Source organism: Argiope bruennichi, chromosome 8 (assembly GCF_947563725.1).
Source record: "Argiope bruennichi chromosome 8, qqArgBrue1.1, whole genome shotgun sequence".
Taxonomy (NCBI): domain Eukaryota; kingdom Metazoa; phylum Arthropoda; class Arachnida; order Araneae; family Araneidae; genus Argiope; species Argiope bruennichi.
Genome location: NC_079158.1, coordinates 105,482,522 through 105,503,764, shown reverse-complemented (window position 1 = coordinate 105,503,764; position 21,243 = coordinate 105,482,522). Strand labels below are relative to the sequence as shown.

Here is a 21,243-nt window from a genome sequence, read left to right as displayed (position 1 = left end):
TGTTTCGCCTTTATATATATAGTATCCTTGTATGTCATCGTGTCCAGTATTTTCGGTTTGCATATTTTCTTTCCAAAAAATTGATATTTATTTTATATTTTTAAAAAGAAATTATTTTAAGCTTTTCATTTCTCTTCAGTAATTTAGAATTATCATCGTCAAAAAGTTCGAACTCGATACTTTTACGAGTCTGCACCTTATAGACTTCATTTGAAAAAATGAATTTTTGGAAAATGTTTGTTTGTCCGTTTGTCTGTTGTAAAAATAACACAAAAACGCTTTGAGCTAGACGGTTGAAATTTGGTACACGGTCTTTCACGAAAACTGTAGATTTCTGTCAAATTTTGAGCAAAAACCATGCAGAGGAAGTCTGTCTGTCCGGCTTTTCGTATATAAGTAAACACGATAACTCCAAATCGGAGAGAGCTAAATAGATTAAATTCGGTGCACAGATTTAACACCTATAGTGTAGACAACATTCAAATTTTGAAACCAATCCGTGAAAGGGTTGATTTTCGGTTGGTTTGTACCCTCAAAAACATGTAAACGCGATACTTCAAAAACGCAATGGTATTTTGTGAATACAAGTGTTGTTTTGTGTCAAATTTTTGTTTCAATCGATTGTGAAAAATGCGTTTAAAACACAAATTCAATTTTCAGATACTATTAGCGACATGTCAGAGATTAATCGCCACAAACACTCGTGAAGGATGACATGATAGAGTCAATAAAAATGCTGAATTCACGCCAGAAATTAATATTTCGCCACTGTTGTATACCAATACCATGTAATGCATTCTCTGGCATGGCAAGTTCATTAGATAGTATGGTGAAAGTTTTAGGGACACCACTACCTCTGGTTTGTACCAATTTTCAAGCCTTTATTAATAGTACTTTCTCTTTCTACCTCATGATATATCTTAGCAGCTATCTTGTGTTTTACCACTAGCGATATGAATATGCCCTAAATCAACAAAATGATGTTTTTTATTTACTACTTTTTGTACATTTGAGTAGCAATATTACAATTTGTTTATTTCCGTATATTTTTTAAATCATTGCTTTTAGAATCTTTCCTAATTAAAAGAATAGTAAGCAACTGAGAAGCAGTTGATAATTGTTTGAACTTTTTATAGCAATTGCAGAAAGAGATCCTGGCATACAATGAGAGATTTCAGAGATTGGATGCCAAAGTTGCTCAAACCAAACAGAAACATTCCAAACTAGACACTTCATACATTGAAAAAGAAAACAGTAATCTACAGAAGAGGTAATGTAAATTGAAATATTTTTGTTCTACATATTTAAGAAATTAAGAATTTATCATTCTGAAAATAAGTAAAAAATAATAATAACCTTTTTTTTGTCCATGTGCATAGATATGAAAAAATTAAAACTACCGCATCAAAAATTGCCAGCTTCTTATCTTCAGCAGTGGAGCGGCGATATCAAATAGCTCTTCAAGACTTCCAGAGATGGATGTTGACAAATACTGAAAAACTTTCATCGTGTAAACCTGATCTTGTCGGAGACCGTTACAGTTTAGAAGCTAAATTAGGCTTGTTACAGGTAATTATTCTTTTTGGGAATTATAGTGTTGCTATCTTTTCCATGTAACGTTCTTATCTTCGTTAATAGAATTCACAATATCCTTAAATTATAAAAACCATCATTATATAAAACGTTCAACGACTTTCCATTTATATACAAAATTAAATTCACTGTGAAATGCATATTTTTTGAAATCTCAATCTTCTAAAGTTCACTCTTTTCATTATGGTTAATATGTCAATTAAAGAGGCAATTTTTTTTTTTTTTTTTGCATTAAATTTCTTTTTGTGAATTTTTTATGGTAATTTTGTTTGTATATCTGCTATTGGGATTTATTTAAAAAAATTCTGTTGTGTTAGAAGCTGTAAGTAAGTACCAAAGAAAAAATTGAAACACATTTTATATTGTATTCGTCTCTAAAAAGTTTCAATAAAGTGACGTCATTGCTATGTTGGCAATATTGGATGCAAAATCGCTGTAAAATAAAACAGTTTTTTTTTTTTTTTTTTTTTTTGTCATTCAGAAATAATTGTTGAAAAACACAACCTCTTGCTTCCATCAACTATTCCGTTGATGGAAGCAAGAGGTTGGATATTTTTTTTTTGGTAATGTCTGAATTCTAAAAGATAGTTTAAAAAAAAAGATTTTATTCATACCTATTTACCGATTTCTTTTTTATAAGTCCGTGACTAAAGTGTTATCAACCACTTATTCATTTGTAAGCTGGCTATTACTGCTACTAATGTTTAGTTTCAAAATTCTTTAGTAGAATTTTTTACATCTTCATCCATAATTTCAAACATATTTCTTTTTCAGAAATAAAATTCATACCTTTATTTATTTTCATTATCTTTCATCTAGGAAATCGAATCAAGTCTGGTGCAAGGAGAAAACAAGAAAACGAAACTTGAAGTCACTGCTGCGAATGTCATCCAAGTCTTGCCTGCTGAAAAGCATGCAGAAATTCAGTCTGTCATTGATCAGACCAGTAGTGAATGGGGGTCTTTTGTTTCTGCAATAGACACCATCAAAGCATCACTGCTGAAAAATCTAAGTGCATGGCAAAAGTATGAAACTGAGTACGAGGACTTCAGTGCTTGGCTGAGAGACATGGAATCAAAAGTAAAGAGTGTGACTACACAGCAGGTTGAACTTAATGACATCCAGCAGCAGCTGTCTGTTGTCAAGGTATGGTTTGATTAAATCTGTATTGCTTTTTGAATATTTTTATTTTTATTTGCACTTTTCTTACATAAAATAATATATTTTTATGCAGAGTCTGCAGAGTGAAGTCAGTCTTAAAAAGAAAAACTTAGATGACTTGCTTCAGATAATTCAAGAAATCTGTGCCGAAAATCCTGAAGCTAGACTGAAGACTCAAACATCGGAAGTGACATCTAGATATCAAGCTCTGGAAAGAACTCTTCAGGTAATTGCTCTTGGTTGTATTGATCTTCCATGTAGTTTCTATAAATTATGGATTACATTTAGTTTAATTACGAGTTCCCGTAAATAAATTCTTTACATTCATTTGTAGGAAGCTTTAAGAAGATTGGAAAATCTGTTGAAAGTGAAGAACGAGTACGAAACATCCAAAGTTACATTAGAGAACTGGCTAAGAGAAATGGATAAACAATTAGAATCAGATTTTGACGTCTCTGGTGATAAAGATGCATTGCAATCGAAGCTTCAATCTCTTAAAGTAAGTTATCCCAAATTTCCATTTCCTTTCATTATATAAAAAAAGTAAAAGGTGCTTTTTTACCTTCATCAATGTATGAAATATTTTCTAAAAAGTAAATGCAAAATTCTCTCAGTTGTTATTTCGTAATTTCAAGAAATTAAAAATTTTTTAGCACATTTTACATCGCATACGTAAAAATATTTCGTTACCGTAGTCGGTAGATGACAAATGAAACACAAAATTATTAATTTAATTATGTATATATGTATTACCACCAGTTATTTAAATTGTCAAAGCTCTGAATATTTTTTAGTTATAAATTTCTTTATATTGATATGTTTCCCATTTTTCATATGATCATATTAAGAATACAAATATTTTAAAGTATTCTAGTAGATGGCACGATAGAGGAGAATTCCATTTATTTTTGGAAATATACAAAAAAAGAATACTACAGTACGTTTTAAGATGAATTTGAAGAAATTGTAAGTTCAAAATCTTCCCTGTTTCTTACACAAGCAATAAAAATTTTCTTTCAAGAAGCAAGATTTTTTAGTATATACAACATTTAAAATTCAGGTAAAATGAAAATTGAGAACAAAGCTCACTTTTTTTTTTTTTTAAATTAAAAAAGAAACTAATTCTAGACATTGTTTTCTGTCAGCTAAAAATAACAAATAATTTCTTTGGGATTATTTTTTGTACTATCTAATTACATCAAACTTTTAGTTTTGGGAATATATTGTTGATTCATATAAGAGTCCATATATAATATGGATTCCACCAAATTTTTATGTTAAATTACAAATACATAAAAAAGTCAGATATAAAAAAATAATCCTAGAAATTAAGCTAAGAAAACATAGAAACTATTGAAAAACTGTAAATATTTAATATTAACATAAAAACGAACTCATATTTAACATAAAAAACATAACAACATAAAATTATTAACATAAAAACGAACTACAAATTTAATTATTTATGGAAGCCCATTACATCTATATATGTATTACGATTATGTGTGAGCAATACAGTAAATATATTCATGACTAATGCTAAAATGACTTGTTTTCTTTTAGGAAAATGAGTATCATGGCCACTGACCATACTGTCATTATTACTTTCACTATTCTGGCATTTTTGTTTTTTCTCCCAAAATCAATTCAAATAATTAGAGATTTATATATTTTGGGTAACTTAATCATTTTTTTCACCCATCTTTCATACTTGATATTTAAAGATTTTAAATGCACTGATATTATGCTTTCTTGGTCCATGGCCAGATTAAGTTCAATGAGGGGGGCGGAGGGTCTTTAGGCAATACAAGACTTGGATCTCTTCCTATTTTCACTTCCCAAAGTAAACAAAAAAAAAGTAAAAAAGATTTTTTTGTTTTATTAATTTTAATCTCTGTATAAGCAGTTTTAATTTATAATAAGTGACAATTTAAGATTACAAAGCATTTGATTTTGGGTGGGTTTTTAAAAAAACGATGAGGGGGGGGAGTATCTTACTCATAAAAGAAATTAAATTTAAAAGTAATTTTAAATAAAATTGTAGAAAATTGACAACACTTTTTATTTGCACAATTTAAATATTATTCAATTATAAAATGGAACTTTTTTTAAACTATAAAACTACTTATTTTTTTATAGGTCTAAAACAATGAAAAACAAATCTTACAAAAGTATTTAGTTAGGAATATTGTTAGATTAATATTACAGAATTTAAAGTGATTAATTGATGGATTTTATTTGATCAAACTCGATTGCTCAACCTTGTAAATTAAATGAAAACATAATAAAATTAATCTCCAAAAACATTATAAAAAATAAATCCTTGGGGGTCCTTTGTGGGTTTCTTTCTTTACTTATTTATTAATCCAGCTTCAGTGCCCTAAGATTGGCACCAGAAGCATTTATTTCCCATTTACTTTCCCCTCTTGAAAAACACACCATTGATAAAGAGTTAAGTTTGTATTATTTTGAGATTTAACTTTTCTCTTTTTCTTAAAATGAAATAAGGAAGTAAAAAAATTGGGAAAATTAAGAGAGCTTCTTTTACAATCATCAATCAAATTTATCTCTAATTTAATTTATCTTAAATCAATGTATGCTTAAGTTTTGTTATCCTGTTAAAGTGAAAAGTAAAGAGAAGTTATTGCAATAATATTTATATCACCTCAAACTGCTATAATGAAATTTCTCTAATTCTTTTTATTAATTTTGTCGATAATTATGTTTTGTAGGAACTGCTTTCTAAGAAAGAGCAGAACACACCTATACTGTCATCTGTGACAGATGCTGGAGAACTAATTTACCTCAGTCTGAGCATGGAAGGACGAGATCAAATACGAAAAGAGATGAGATGCTTGAGAGATTCGTGGGATGACAAGTGGGAAAAAGTCAGCACTACCATCAAAAACATTGAGTCAGCTTTGATGGCATGGGGAACGTTTGAAGAGAGGTAAGAGATTTTGCTGCTGTCTTGGGTTTACTTGATAACTAAAGACTGTCTATTTCTATTTAATTATTTTTTATTTCATAAATATTATTTTAAGAATATTTTTAAAATGTGTCGTTTTCTTTTTCCTTTCTTAGTTTTTAAATTAACTTTTATATGCTTCTATTCAATTATAATAATTTTTTTTGTCTGCATAGTGAAAAGAAGAATGAAAATTATGAACTGTATGTTGATCATGTGCTTTTATAAAAATTTAATTCGAAATTTTCAATGTGTTATGAATTAGATTGTTAATTTCAATATAATTGTGAAGTTTTTGAAATACTTTTTAGTTATTTGTTGATCGTGATGATAATTTAAAAATTAATTTGTGCACTAATTGCTATTTAAAGAACAATAATTTTACTTTTGCATGGAAAAAATGAATCTCTGTCTAAGAATTTTTAATTATTATTACTTGTATTATTTGAACTGGTATTTCATTAAGGTAGTTGGTTTAAAAAAAGTTGTTGCAGAATAGTTTTAGTTCTTCTATTTCTGCATTTCCTCGTAGTGCTGATTAAAATCCAATTTTTTTTTAGTTGTAAACAAGTTGGAGTTTGGCTGAATGAATTGTCTGGACAAATGACAAGTGAAGTGCAATTAAAACCTACATTAGCTGAGAAAAAATTGCAACTTCAGAATTTCAAGGTAATTTTTTTTCCCTTAAAGTAATTGTGATCTTCCCTTTATCTTTAGAATCCTGATTAAAAATGTAATTAGCAGATGCAAAATAAAATGCCTGCAAATCATTATTTCATCCGTTAAAACTATTGTAGAAAATCCTTTAAATGGTTATGCTTTTTGTATAATAGTTATTTAAAGTTTATTTTATTTTTCAATCTCATGTTGCATCATTATTTTTCAATAATTTGCTTAAATGCCTTTTTAAATTTTTTCAAATAATATTCAAATTTTAAGGAATGGCAATAAGTTTGAATATTTGTAAGGTCTGATTTCTTCATATCATTTATATTATTCATTTCTTTCAGGCTGTCGCACAAGGGATTTTGGCATATCAAACAGTAATAACCAAATTAAAAGAAAAAGCTGCGACCTTACCAGAATCAGCACCAAAACAAAACATTGAAAACTTCCAAGCGCAATATAACAGCTTAATATCTGCTGCAAAGGTATATCTGGTCACATTTATTTTTATATAAAAAAAATGTGATAACTTCAAGAAAAAAAAAATTATTCACCATTTCTTGGTTTGTGATTTAATAATCGATTTTATCTTTGTACCAGAATAAAAGTAATTTTGAGCCAAAAAGATAATTACAATGAGCTGATTAGTAATTGTTTAATAATTTCTCATGAAATTCTGCTTTTAATTATTAAAATTGATTATAGATATTTTTAAAAATTGTTCTTTCAGTTTCCCCCCCCCCTCAGATTTCAAATTATTGAATTATTATAACTAATGAATATTTTTCATTATTTATTTTAACAATCATTGCATTCAATTTATATTTTGATTGTCCTTGAAGACTATAATTGAATTAATTTTGTCAAAACACTATTTTGAATCATTTTTAGTTTTGATTTTTAATTTAATAAAAATCATATCAAACATATATATATATATAATTTTGGTAGTTACGTAATCGACAGAAAGAGGCCATTGAAATTTAACTTCGATTTATTTTTCCAGGAAAGTTGTGATTTGTACACTAGGGCAAAACCGGAACATGTATGTCTGCTCCAAAATACAGGAGCAAAGTGACAGAAAATTTTCCCTTCAGTGATTTTATTATGAGTTCTGACAGGGATATCTTTGACACTTGTCGACTTAGGAAGGAAATCTTAGATATCTTTGAAATGGATGCATAGGTGCTAAGGCTTTTTATGCCTTCTCTCATGGTGTGGGAAACAATAGTATTAGCAATTTTTAGAACGCTTGTTAGAAGTAATTAAATAAAAAGTGCGATTTGGATCAGGATGAAGTTATCATGGGCTGATTTAAGATAAAAATTAGAAAATTAATTAGGATTTTAATTAAATTAATATATATATATATATATATATATATATATATATATATATATATATATATATATATATATATATATATATATATATATATATATATATATATATATATATATATATATATATATATCTTTCGTTTACCATTCCTATCTATTCTTATTGAATCTGCAATATATTTTTAACTGTGCTTGTAAAACTTTTAGGATCGTGTGCATACTTGTGATCAGCATGTTGTTGAACATGAAGGATACGCTGTGAAACTTGAACATTTCCAAGACTGGTTGTCTTCTCTGAAAGCAGCTGTTGACACAAATGTAGAACAAGGCGATATCGAGAGCTTAAAAGTGAAGATAATTGCTTTATCGGTATGGATTAAATTTTTTTCTATATTATCTAAGTCTGAATCGTTCTCTTATTTTATCTCTATTTGTAGAAAATAGATTTTAATAAAAGCTCGTTTATTCTATAGAAGTACTTTCATATGCATTTTTCTTTCTTTATTATTTTTAACTTTTTACTGTCATTATTATTCCCATTTCTAATTTTTAAATAATTGAGCCTAATTTTAAGTCTGAAGCATGAAGTGAAACTATTCCTGAAAAAAAGAAAATAATATTTTGCTATTTATTTCATTACTTTTTGTGTAAATTTGAATGCCTTTATTTGAAAAGCTGACCTTCAACTAATTGTTTGGAAAAGTGATAGCTTTCAATTTGTTAAAATCTTTTAAAGAATTTATATTTTCTATTATATGCCATGCATTTTTAATAAAGCTGTTAACCCATAAACGCATTTAAATAAATAATTTATTGGTGTCAAATTGCCAATATGAATTATCAAAATGAAAGTAGGAATAATACACAATGTTAAATATCAATGAAAGTATTACTTTTAATTTAATGTTGTATATTGGCTGAAGTAAAGGAAGGATGCATTGCATTAATTATTTTTAAGACCAGCATTATTATTTTAATATCTCAACTCTTTAAAAAAACCTTGCTTAACATTTAAGACAATAAAATTACTTTAATCTTAGACTGTGCTGAGCTCACTTGAAGAAGGAAAACAGAAGCTGGACGATCTGGAGAAACTGCTTGGCGAAGTTTTGCAACATACTGATGCGAGAGGTCACAATATTCTCAAATCTGAATTGAATGATGCGAGAGAGCAATGGAAAGCATTCATGAAACAATGTCAGAATGCTCACGACACACTTTCAAATGCAGTTGAGGATCGTGGAAGTTGTGAAGCTGAGGTCTCAAGCCTTGAAGAATGGTTAGCTATGAAAGAACATTTATTACGCGAACAAAACTTGCGCAGCAACCTTGAAACTAAACAAGCTCAACTACAAAATGTAAAGGTAAGTAATTTTTGATATCTTAATAATGGGAATTTTATTTTAAATATAACTATCGCGCAATTGTGACAATATTTTTTTTGAAACATAAAACTGGCTAGAAATTAATTTTAACGATACCTTCTTTTTTTTAAATCGAATCAGTATATCCATGATTTGCATTTTAAAATTTTGTCTTGTATTCTCCCATTATATTATATTCATATATCTTAAATCGGAAATTACAGACATGTCATTAAAAAGACCAACAAGTAACTCATAAAAAATATGAGTTTTTATATTATTAGAGTTTCTTAAAAGCAGAAATTATTCTTTTTGGATATTGGAAAATTATTATATCGATTTCTGTTTAGTATGTAAATTGTTCATGCAATGTATTAAAAATCTTTTGATATTAATTAATAGGTTATTGAGAAATGTGAGCATGTATGTGTTTTTTTATTATTGTCAAATACAAAGTTCTCATTCCTGCGTTTTTTTTTCTGTATGTGTGTTTCTAGTTTTGTTACAATAATGTTTTGTTTATTTTTTAAGAATATGGAAAGTGAAATTTTATCTAAGCAAACTGAAATTTCCTCTGTTGCTGCTAAAACTGAGCAACTGAGAGGAGACACTGCTTTGGCTGCTAGAATGTCTAGAATTCTAAATAAGTATCAAAGTCTGAAGAATGCTGCAAAAGTAAGTTTTGAATATATTTAATTATTATGAAAAAAAAATACTAACCATTGCTGTACTACTTTTTCAATTTAGTGATTTTTAAACTTCATTACATTAAAATTATATAATATTTTTATCAGGATTCTGTGAGAAAATGGGAACAATATGTAAAAGAGCATGAATACTTTGAGAAGAAACTGGCAGAAGTTTTAAAATGGTTAGAAGAACCTGAAAAGAAGTTACAAGAAAATTCCATCTTATTTGGAGATATGACAGTTCTTCAGGAGAGGAAAGCAGCTTTAGAAGTAGGATTTTTTTAGAATTAAAAAAAATAATACTTTGCAAATATTTTTTATATTTATCTATTTTATGTGCTGAAACCAACAATCAGTTTTTATAATGTTCTCAGTAATTAATTAACAATTTTTCTTTAAAAATTCAGTAAGTATATTGATTTGTTTCAAAATCTTACTGAAACTAAAATTTGGTGTACATTTTATCTGTTTGCTATATTTGTCAAAAAACACTTATGATTTGATAATATTATATTAACTGTTTTCTTTGATTTTATTTCACTTAAGCATTTATAAAATAATTTCTTTGGACACGAAATTGCATATGTACTTTGTCATACTAGTATAAAAAAATTGTCAGTTTTAATCAGCTTTTAGATTCTAAATTCTCATCTAAGTAATGTATTTAAAAGAAATATTGGTTATTACAAACTTTTGCTTAATTCTAATATAAATATTGCAAACATGTTTATTGCACAAATATGTTTCATTCTGTGCATAAATAGTTTGTATAAATTGTAAATGTGTGTGTTTTATTCATTATTTCCATATGAAATAAAATATTTTTGTTATATGATTAAGCAGTCATTAAATATATTTTGATTTTTTTTAGACTTTAAGTGACCAATTATCTCAAAACTTGTATCATATCGAAACAACAATTGAACTAGGTGAGAAGCTTTATTCTTCAACTTCTCCTGAGGGAAGAGAGATCATTCGTCAAAAAATTAGGTAAAATCAATAATCAATTCATGCATAATTTTACATAAAAAAATAGTACATTTTTTTGTAAATTCCAATATTCTTTTAGTATTAATATATTTTTAATGTATTACAGTTATTAAATATGTGTTTTATTTTTTAATACATTTTAATTGTATCTTAGTATTCAAATCTTAACTTTTATATGCTCGCTCTGCTTGTCATCAGAGTTTTAAGTAACATTATTAATAAATTTGTTGTTAAATATACATTTCATGTTAATACTTCTTTTTCTGGTATTAATTTTTGGTACAGTTTAATAGTACAAAGAAAGAGGTGCATTATTTAGATATTAATATTTATAAATAAATATATAATATGAATGCTATTAAAATTTATATAATTCATTTAAAAAGACAAAAAAAGGCGTAATAAAAGTTATATGTGTAACATAAAAACCAAAAAAATATGAAAACACAAACACAGATTTCAAAAGTATAATGCCAATGAAAGTGTTAATACAAATGAAAATAAGTTAATTTCTATTAAAGATTGGTATTGATTAAAATTAATTATTTGACATTTGTTTTAGTTTTGAAGTGGTAGCTTTTTTTTTTAATAAAAAAGTTATGACATTTTTTTATGTTCACTAAGTCATTCAGAAAATACGTTTTTCATAGAGCACAACCTCATAAAGTTCGATGTCTCTTATACCACGCAGATTTTTCTCTCCTACTGTTTTGATTGAATTAATCTCATTTGTTGCACTTAACACTATTCCAATACAACTAGGAATACACTAATTATATTATAGGAAGAATGAATGCATCTATTCATAGGTGGTAAATAAAATCGAATTTCTATTTGCTTAGGAGTCTTCAAAAACATTGGGAATCTCTTCAAGAAAAATGTAATGGATCTTTGAGAGCTGTTGATTCGTGCCTTCAAAAGCTTATATCCTTTTCTCAAGGACAAGAGAGATTATCAAAATGGTTGCAAGAAGTGGGATTGTCTGTTCAGCAACATACTGAACCTAAATCTACAATACAAGAGAAGCGAGCTCAACTCCAAAGTCAAAAAGTAATCTTCATTTTGTTTCATAACTGTCAAGTTCTCTTTGATTTCTCAGTTCTTTAGTATAATATTTTTAATTTATATTCTAATTTTTAAAATTAAAACAATAGTTATAGTTCAAAATATCTCTGTCTCTTTAAAATAAACTGTAATATTTTTAATAGTGCCTTATTTTAGATAAAATGAACTACTGACTATCAAATTCAATTTTTAGTTTTAATTAAAACTAAGAATCACAAAAAGAAGGGAGGAAAATTAAATTTATATTCTTACCATAAAATATATTATTATTTATTCTTTTATTGGCTGATAATATATGAAAATTTAAGTAGTCTATGAGCTTTAGTTTTCAAGGAAATTGTTGATAATATTTTAACATTTCTTGGTTACTCCATGAGTTGTTAGAGGCTAAGTACATTCTAGTACATTAAAATATTTTTTATCTTTATTTAATAATTGTTTTATTCTTTTGTAAAATTATCAGCTAATTTTTTTTTGTGATAACCTACTTTTATTTCTAGGTGATACACCAAGATATTCTTTCCCACAAACCATTGCTTGAAGCTGTTTGTGACAAAGCGAACGAACTGATGTCCGTAACTGGTGACAATACTATTCCATCATACATTCACGATGTCAAAATGATGTATAATGCCATGTGCACAAAATCGGAGGTTAGTATTTCATCTTATGCGTTATCAAAAACACTTTCACTGTTAAAAGCATTTTTAGATCAATATTATTAGCTTTCATGTTGTTACATTAAAGTAATATTTTTCCATAGTTGAAGCATTTATTTTTTCGTGAAATGGCAGAATAATTTAAAAGATGCCCTTAGGATATTTAAAAAATTATAATATATCACAAAAATGTAGTTTAAAAAAATATATATTAGCTATTTATATCTAAGTAAGTACTTATAATTATTATTTATCTATATATAGAAAAATATAGTTACTTTGGAACCTTTTATTGCTAGGTTTATAGTAATAAAGAGAAGGTAATGATATTTTTAAGATTAAAAAAAAAACTGCTTTATTTAGTGAAAAATATATGTTGCTGTTTTTTTAAGTGAACCATACTGAATGCATTTCATGATGTAAACCATTTCGTAAAATAAACTCATTTAAAATGGAGGTGTTTTTTTTTATATAGTAACTCTTAATCCATTGTTTAAAACTAATAATACTAATTGTCCTCCTCTTAATCCATTGTAACTTCAGGGTATTTATAATAAACAACAAGAAAGAAAAAGAGTTTTTACAAAAAATTTAATTCAAATGACAAAAAAAAATCTTGCTGGATTTTAAATATTTTTTCTTATAAAATGGAGTACGATGTAAAAATTACGATAGAAAATCGTCATTTTTTCATATGGCAATATATATATATATCTATATATTTGTCCAGATATTGAGAAACGAACAATTTTCATTTTCTAAACTTTAGAGATTTTCTCTTGCTTCATATTATTAACTTTTAAAATTTTTACTTTTTAATTTTTATGTTAATTTTTATATATAATTTTCTTTCAACCATTTTAAATTTAGGGACTGTTGGGAAAATTAAAGGACAGTATTAATGATCATCAGAAATATCTGGATGACTACCGAAAATTCCAGGAATTTTTGTCTACATCCCACATTAAACTGCAGGAATGCAAAGATACTTCTGGAGAAAAAGCCATCATTGTCAGTCGTCTTAATATTTTGAAAGTAAGCGTCTAGTTTCTCAAAAAGATTTGAATAAACTTCTTTTATTTTCATATTTTGCATCGATTTACTGTATTAAACTTGTATAGTTTTAGGATTTTACTATCTTTATTTATTACTTGAGTGCATTTTTCTTTTAAGTATAATACATATAACACTTATAGTGATTGTGTTGTAATTTTCTAATGAAATGCCCGGTTTTAAATATAATATTTTTAATCTACACAAACACGGCTACACTACAAAATTTACAAACACACATAGACAATTAGGTGAAAGAAAACATTATGGTGGAGGGATTCCACTGTTTCCAACCGAAAGTATTCGGCGTTAGCGCAAGGGATTGTGCATAGGAAAAAGTCGACCTCAGTATGCAGGTCTCTTGTTAAACTGCTTGTCTGTAAACGACACAAGGGGCTTCTTTTAAAACGCTACAAGGGGGCGCTCTCTGCTCAAGGGGAAAAAGAGGTGCTACACACTTTAATTAATGATTCCAAATAAAATCACTGCTATGCTATTCATCATTGCATTACTTTGATCTGAATTTTAGTGAATAAGGAAATAGGTTCTTGTTAACTTTACATTTTTAAAAGATTGTTTTTCTTAAAAAATAGAATGTTAATCTAGGCCAAGAAATATAGCTCTTAGTATATCTAAAATTTATAGGTAAAAACACTTGAAATACACTGTTGTTAAACTATGCCAAAAAAAATCTTGTGAAAATTTAATTTTTAATCATTTTAGTAAAATATTCTTGATGATTCTTCTTGGGTAAAGCCAAGCATAATTTTAAAAGCATAAATTTACATAGGTATTCATATAATTTTTTCTTTAAAAGCAAAATAATAAATTTTAATTTTATAAATTGTCATATAGGTTTATCACTTCAAAAAATCAGAAATAAATTTTGAAGCCTTTTTAATATTGTTTTTTTATTATCTCAAGCATTATTAAGTCTCTTTGTTCTTTAGTTCTTAATTCAATTAATTACTCAAAAATTAATGCAAATTTTCTTTTTATTAAATCTACGTTTTTTATGATATTTTAACAAACATAATAAAACTGCATTCAAATTATTGATCAAAGATTCTGTTTAAGGATTTCAATCTAATCAAGTCTGAATATATAAATTTTAGGATCTAATGAGCAAGCAGTCTGAAGGTGACAAAATGCTAGCAGACTTAGAAAAATTGTGTACTGTTGTATGCAAGAATACAAGTGAACATGGTTGTGAAATTCTGCGGCATGAAATGAAAGAATTATCTGACTCATGGAGCCAATATAATACAGCATTAATGGAAAGCAAATGTAATTTAACAAATGTCATTCAGCAATGGACAAGTTTTGAAAAGAATATGCAGACTCTGAATAAATGGTTCAAAGATATGGATGCAGAATTCAAGAAGCCTCAGCTGCAATCTACATTGGAAGAAAAGGAAACTCAATATGCAATATTAAAGGTAAATATTTTTCTTGTTTTTGTATAAAATCTTGTTTTTTTTTGTCATTGATTTTTATTAATGTTTTTGTTTACTGTCTTGGTTAATAATATGAAAATTTTAAAATAATCTAATGTCACTGTTTAAAATAAATTTGTTAAAAGGGCAATATACCTTATAATTATATATTAATTATTATTATATACCTTATATTATAAGGGTAATATACCTTAGATATTCAGCAATTGAATTTATATTCTGAATATGCAAGTTAATTAAAATGTAACATTACTTTTATAATGTAATTACTCTTATCCAGCACCTTCAACATATGCCTTTATTGTATTTGTCTTATACTTTATTATTATATAAATATTAATTTAAGCTTCAAACTTACGTAAATACAAATTTCATATAAATGTGATGTAAGATTCATGAAAATGAATAAGTTGTTCAAATACCAATAAAATTTTAAAAAATATGTAAATTCATCATATTATTTAATGAATAATAATATAAATATATGTTAGTAATTTCTGCTATCATTTTTGAATTAATATTAATTTCAGGTTTCTGTTCAAGAACTTACATAGGTTTATTTTTCCCTTGAATTACTTAGAGATCCATACCTATACTTTTATTTTATTTCCTGTATTTCTCTTTGTTTCCATACCTTCTTTATATAATTTTTTCAAAATTTATTGAGAATCCTTAAAAGTGATGTAACTTTTTTCTTATTCCTATTCAACATTTTACAATTATTATTTTTATTTAGGACTTAAATGACAAAGTTGTGTACTGCCAGAAAGATTTGGATACACTGACCGATGAAGCTCATTCTTTGACCCATTCATCTGGTGTTGAAAGCATTAAGTTCGATGTATCACAACTTAATGTTCGATATCAAAATTTAGTATCTTTATCTAAGGTATGTTTTTTAAGGCCTATTTGTATTTTAAAAGAAAAGCATGTATAAGAATTAAAATTGAATTATTGTTTAAGTTACTCTTTTAATTTTTAAAATCCATTTTATTACTTCTTCAGACCTTGTTACATCGATGGGAATTGATTGTCCAAGACCATAAGGCATTTGAACGCAAAGCTGACGAATTTTCTGAATGGCTGACTGCAGGTCAGAAAATTCTGACTGATATTGAAACAGAAGAAAGTATTGAGCAAAGCATGATAAAACTGCAGGTGAATATTATTTTTATGTCGTTATTTAGTTCATTTTGAAATTTATTTTATGTGTAATGTGATATTTATTTATTTTCAGTTTTTAATTAATTGGGTGCCAGCATCATATTGTTTTATAATTTATTTTGATCAAAATTATTATTAATTCTTAATTAATTAACTTTTTTATGTTTATTATTTTTTAATTAAATTTTTATCTACCTAGTCTATATTCTATTGCATATTTTGATATACGATTATGATTTGAAATGATATGATTCCTTCATTTTTTAAAAACTCATATATATATATATCCTATCATATAATATCCTATATGCCATTAACATTGAAATAGTTATTCATTTTTATTCTTTGCTTTCCTGCAAAAATAAATATCACTGATTTTAAAATAACAAGCAAAAGTTTAAAACTGTGTTATTTGAAAATAAACAAAACCTTTTTTCGTTTTTAAAACTTGAAAGTATTTCAAAAATTTTACATACAACTTAATGCTTATTTTTTTAGGTATTGGTCAATGATAGGATGCAAGGTCAACAATTATTAAGTGAAACTGTTCAGAGTGGTGAACGATTGTATCAGGATACTGCAACAGCTGGTCGGGAAACTATTCGCGAAAGATTAAGAGAACTAAGAGACAAATTTGACTTGTTCTCTAATAGTGTAGTAGAAGTGCAGAGACAGCTTGACTCTCTTAATCAGCACTGGGTTAGCTTCAAAGATACATTCAAGCAGGTGAGTTTATTTTTCTTATTGTCATTGTTTTGCACTTCCATTCAAAAACTGAAGTAACTTTTAAAAAAATTATCAAAGTTTTTATTATTTAATTTATTATTACTTGATTCCACATTTTTGTGAAACTGGGTGGATTTTAATTTCTTTGGTGAAGAATTTCTTGGGACAGTTAGCTATCAAAAAACTAAATGCTGCTAGTTATTTTAACATTCATTATATGTTAAAATTTGTTATTATTCTTGGTTTGCTTTTTATTTTTCTATTGAAATGTATTAATTTCTTAAATAACGATTGATCGAATTAAAAATTAGAAGATACTTTATATATTTATTTTTATTTTATATAAACATTTAAGAGACGCCTGAGATGTTTCAGATATGAATGTGATCGTTATCTTTTAAATTAATTAATGTTTTAGACGACGACTCTACATATCAATAATTTTGCTAAACGATATAAAATTCAGACTTGTTATTATGAGTGAAGAGGCTGAATTCGTTTCTAACTACTATACTTTGATGATAATGTTAAAAAAATCATATTGATTAATTTATATAATATTTTTAATATATTTATATGAATTTTATTAATATGGTTTATAACACCGTATACTTTATATTATGATTTTTTACTGCCATATATCAAACTGTAAGCGAAGAAAATTTGATTCAAATTTAAAAGAATTCAGTTTATTTTGTAGTCGGATTCAAATTATATAAATTGTGTAATGCTTGCTAAATTTTATTTCTGGGTCAAATACATATCTTATGATTATATTCCTTTGATTTCTTATGTATTTAATGAAAAAATTTCAGATTTTGAACTGGATGGACTCGGCAGATCGCACACTGTCATCACATGATCTAAACCTCCCGTCCCTTCAAGATATAAATCCTCGCCTATTGAAATATAAAGTAATGCAATTTTGTAATTTTCTTGTATCATTTTTTTCTATTAATTGTTAAAATCGTCTATCTTATTTCATACTTCTCCGAATAATTTTTCAGTTGCTGCTTTAATCATATTAGAATTTTAAAATTACAACATACATAAAAATATCCTTCAGTGATAAGAACATGGAAGCTAACTGAATTAAAAATTTGTTGCCTTAGTTGTGGTTATTAGCCTTAAAATAAAAATGTGTCATTAAACTCTTTAAAAAAATTATTTCCATTCATTTTTAAACCTTTTTTTATATCTTTTTTCAGTTTGTTTGAAGACTACATTCTATACAATTATCCACTCGATTAAATGTAGTATTTAAAAGAAATTGTGACAATCTATTAATTATTCTTATGCCGAATTTTTATAAAATCTTTTAAAATTAATTTCAATTATTTTGCTTAAAATCGCTTCCAAAACTGGCTAAAAACAATAAAAAAAATTTCATTGTTTTATTTATGCATTACTGCATTTCTTTTTGAAGTTTTGATGTGTTTAGCTTCCTTATACTGAATGTAATGAAAAATCAATAACTAAATAAAGTGATAATTTTTATTTTGAAATTCAATGTAAAAAGTTATTCTTTTTTTATATACATTCCATTCTGTTTAAGTTTAAAATTTTATGAGAATTTTAATTCAAAAAACATAATTAATTGTAAAAGAATAATAAAAAAGTATTCCTTTACAATTAGTTAAAAATTATTGGTAGAATTATTACATTTTATTTAAAATGTATTATTAATAAAAATTATATTTTTTATTTTAGGCATTGACACAGGAAACTGAGCCTCATAAAAGGCAGTTAGATCTCCTACAATCCAAAGTTCAGTCAGTAGCACCACTAATGAAGGAAGAAGATTTGCCTTTATCCATTCTTGAAGCTACTGCTCGATTCAATAACTTAGTCACTGTTATTAAGGTAAGAAAAAGAATGAATAACTGAATACAATTTTTCAGCTCTTGAGGTTTTTTAACATGTAAATAAATTATTCTTTTAGAAAACTTATAAGTTCTTTAAAAATGTTTTTTTAATAAAATTCCTAAATAGTTTTCAGAATATATTTAATGTTTTTTGCTGTGAATAATTTTAGGAACACCTTGAAAAGATGGAACATCTGTCTAGCTTATATCAACAATGCCAAGATCAGAAGGATGTTTGTGAAGAGTGGTGCCAGAAGAATGAAGAACAATTAATTCTTTGCTCAGATTTTGCTGGAAATCGTACAGTTCTAAAAGCTAAAGAAGAACAGTTAAGGGTTAGTATTAGATCCTTACTACATTGCTACATTCATCCTTATTACATTTCTTCTTGAAAAGCCAGCTAATAAAATTATTTTCTAATAATAGATTTTAATACTAACATACGCTGTGCAAATATCTTTGCATTCTTAATATGGTTTTTAAGAATGTGAATAAAATTTCTATAAGGTAGTGGGGAGGGGGTTATGCTTAGCTATTGAAATAGTAAAATTAAACAAGAAATAGGTCGAAGGTTTTAAAAATAGTTGATTTTTATGTAATTTCTCGTACTATTATGTAATGAACGTCAAAAGCTTAATAAATCTTTATCATAAAATATCATTAAAAATATTACATTTCTTCATAATTGTCCAATTATTTTATCTTTATATTAAATAACTCCTGAATAATATATCATTTATAACAATATTTGAAAAATCAAATAAACATTTAATAAAATTTGTTTTATTTCTCAGTTGTAAATTATTTCTTTCCCATTAATTATATTGTTAATTTTGCTTCAGAGTTTTCATATTATATACTCGTTATTAATTCATTAAGAACATTACCTTCAATGTTTAAAAATTTGTAGTCCAAACATCCAGAGAATTATAGCGTGTGATCATTTTATATTTTCATAAAATTAAATTGATTACATTCATAAAAATTTTGTTTATATATTTTGTGCCTGTTATAGAATTATATATATTTTAAAGTTTAAAATAATCAACTCACTTTCATTTCTTATTGTAGAATTTGAAGGAACATTTACCTGAAGGTATGGATAAAATTCAGTTATATGGAAAGCATGTCCAGCAACTTTCCGATGTCATTGCAACACGTGACTTTGAACAGTTGACTAAGAGCCATGCTGCATTTGAGAAGAGGTATCAAGATATTGCAACAAAAACTGATGAAACTTTGAGAGAAATGACAGAAAAATTTAAACAATGGGAAACTTTTGATGAAAAATGCAATGCGATGACATCTTGGCTTGAAAATATGGAACAAAGGATTAAAGATTTTGTCTTAAAAACCACACTTGATGAGAAAATTGAGCAACGTGACAAATTCCAGGTTACTTTTCTTTATTATTATTATTATTATCTAATCTGATGTGATATGCATGCCTTTTTATCTTTAGGAACTGCTTTTTATTTATATTTTAGATAGAAGCTAGAGGATTAATTATTAACCATTGCCTAGGTTATATAAACCTTGCATGCTATTATTAAATTTTGATTTTTAATATAACATGCACTATAAAAATCCATGAATATAAGTAATTGTATTTTAGAAATCTTCTCATATGATTACATTAAACCTCTAATACAAAAAAAAAAAAAAAAAAAAAAAAATGCTGTCCTTGTTGGTTATTTTTCTTTCAGAAAAACTGGATAATTATTTTTAAAAAATAATTGTATGCTAATTGTTACATGAAAACATGTTATTCAAAATATCTTGAAAGAAATCTTTAAAAAAATTTTTAAATTCTAAAAAATTAATAAATTTCTAAATTTATTAATAATTTTTTCTGAAAGTACTGATTAGTTTATTTTTTTTAGTATGAATCTAATTATAAACATTTAACATATAATATTTTATGTAAAAAGTATTTTTTGTCAAAATTAGCATACTCAAAAATGTAAAAAAAAAAAAAAAATGTTATCATTTGAAAATGAGAAAGTATTACATTTTAACTTAAATAACCAGTAATCATGTTTACTGTGTTAGCAGTATTATATGAAATGAATCTCAAGTATACAAATATTTAAATCATGAGATTAAAAAAAAATATTATAACCTGAAATAATTGTTATCTAATATTTTATATATAAATAAAGTTCTGTATTAAGAAATATTTTTATGATTGCATTTATAGTAGCATGCTTGTGGACCATATAAAGGTTTTTGGTTTTAGTAGTTTTAGTATGCCTAACACTTTATTTTATCATTTTGCAATGCATGTTTTTACCTCACTGCATCTTGGGTGCTTCTTTGCTTGTATCAGATGTCGGTTGAAGATATTTTGGCAAATGAATCAGCTATTATCTCACATTCTAAGATAGTGGAATCACCAGAACAAGTAAGTTAGCAGTAGTTAAGTTCTGTCTTGTAAAACATATTTTACTAAATATTCTTAATAATTCTACAAATGTTAAATT

At 26.2% G+C, this 21,243-nt stretch overlaps 1 protein-coding gene across 4 annotated transcripts in view; it reads left to right on the top strand.

Annotated features, from left to right (window-relative positions):
* LOC129981204 (muscle-specific protein 300 kDa-like) overlaps positions 1-21,243 on the top strand; it is a 293,675-nt gene that overhangs the window by 166,146 nt on the left and 106,286 nt on the right. For 3 of the 4 annotated variants that reach the window (XM_056091947.1, XM_056091945.1, XM_056091944.1), the window contains exons 35-59: positions 1,137-1,270; positions 1,380-1,569; positions 2,413-2,739; positions 2,828-2,980; positions 3,089-3,253; positions 5,487-5,704; positions 6,283-6,391; positions 6,733-6,873; positions 7,936-8,097; positions 8,769-9,092; positions 9,624-9,767; positions 9,887-10,051; positions 10,653-10,771; positions 11,614-11,821; positions 12,337-12,489; positions 13,366-13,530; positions 14,664-14,987; positions 15,742-15,894; positions 16,011-16,163; positions 16,668-16,895; positions 17,711-17,809; positions 18,606-18,758; positions 18,931-19,095; positions 19,832-20,155; positions 21,090-21,164. In XM_056091947.1, the coding sequence (XP_055947922.1) occupies positions 1,137-1,270; positions 1,380-1,569; positions 2,413-2,739; positions 2,828-2,980; positions 3,089-3,253; positions 5,487-5,704; positions 6,283-6,391; positions 6,733-6,873; positions 7,936-8,097; positions 8,769-9,092; positions 9,624-9,767; positions 9,887-10,051; positions 10,653-10,771; positions 11,614-11,821; positions 12,337-12,489; positions 13,366-13,530; positions 14,664-14,987; positions 15,742-15,894; positions 16,011-16,163; positions 16,668-16,895; positions 17,711-17,809; positions 18,606-18,758; positions 18,931-19,095; positions 19,832-20,155; positions 21,090-21,164 (4,551 nt within the window). The remainder of the gene's footprint in view (positions 1-1,136; positions 1,271-1,379; positions 1,570-2,412; positions 2,740-2,827; positions 2,981-3,088; positions 3,254-5,486; positions 5,705-6,282; positions 6,392-6,732; positions 6,874-7,935; positions 8,098-8,768; positions 9,093-9,623; positions 9,768-9,886; positions 10,052-10,652; positions 10,772-11,613; positions 11,822-12,336; positions 12,490-13,365; positions 13,531-14,663; positions 14,988-15,741; positions 15,895-16,010; positions 16,164-16,667; positions 16,896-17,710; positions 17,810-18,605; positions 18,759-18,930; positions 19,096-19,831; positions 20,156-21,089; positions 21,165-21,243) is intronic. The other variant, XM_056091946.1, reaches the window with a different exon arrangement.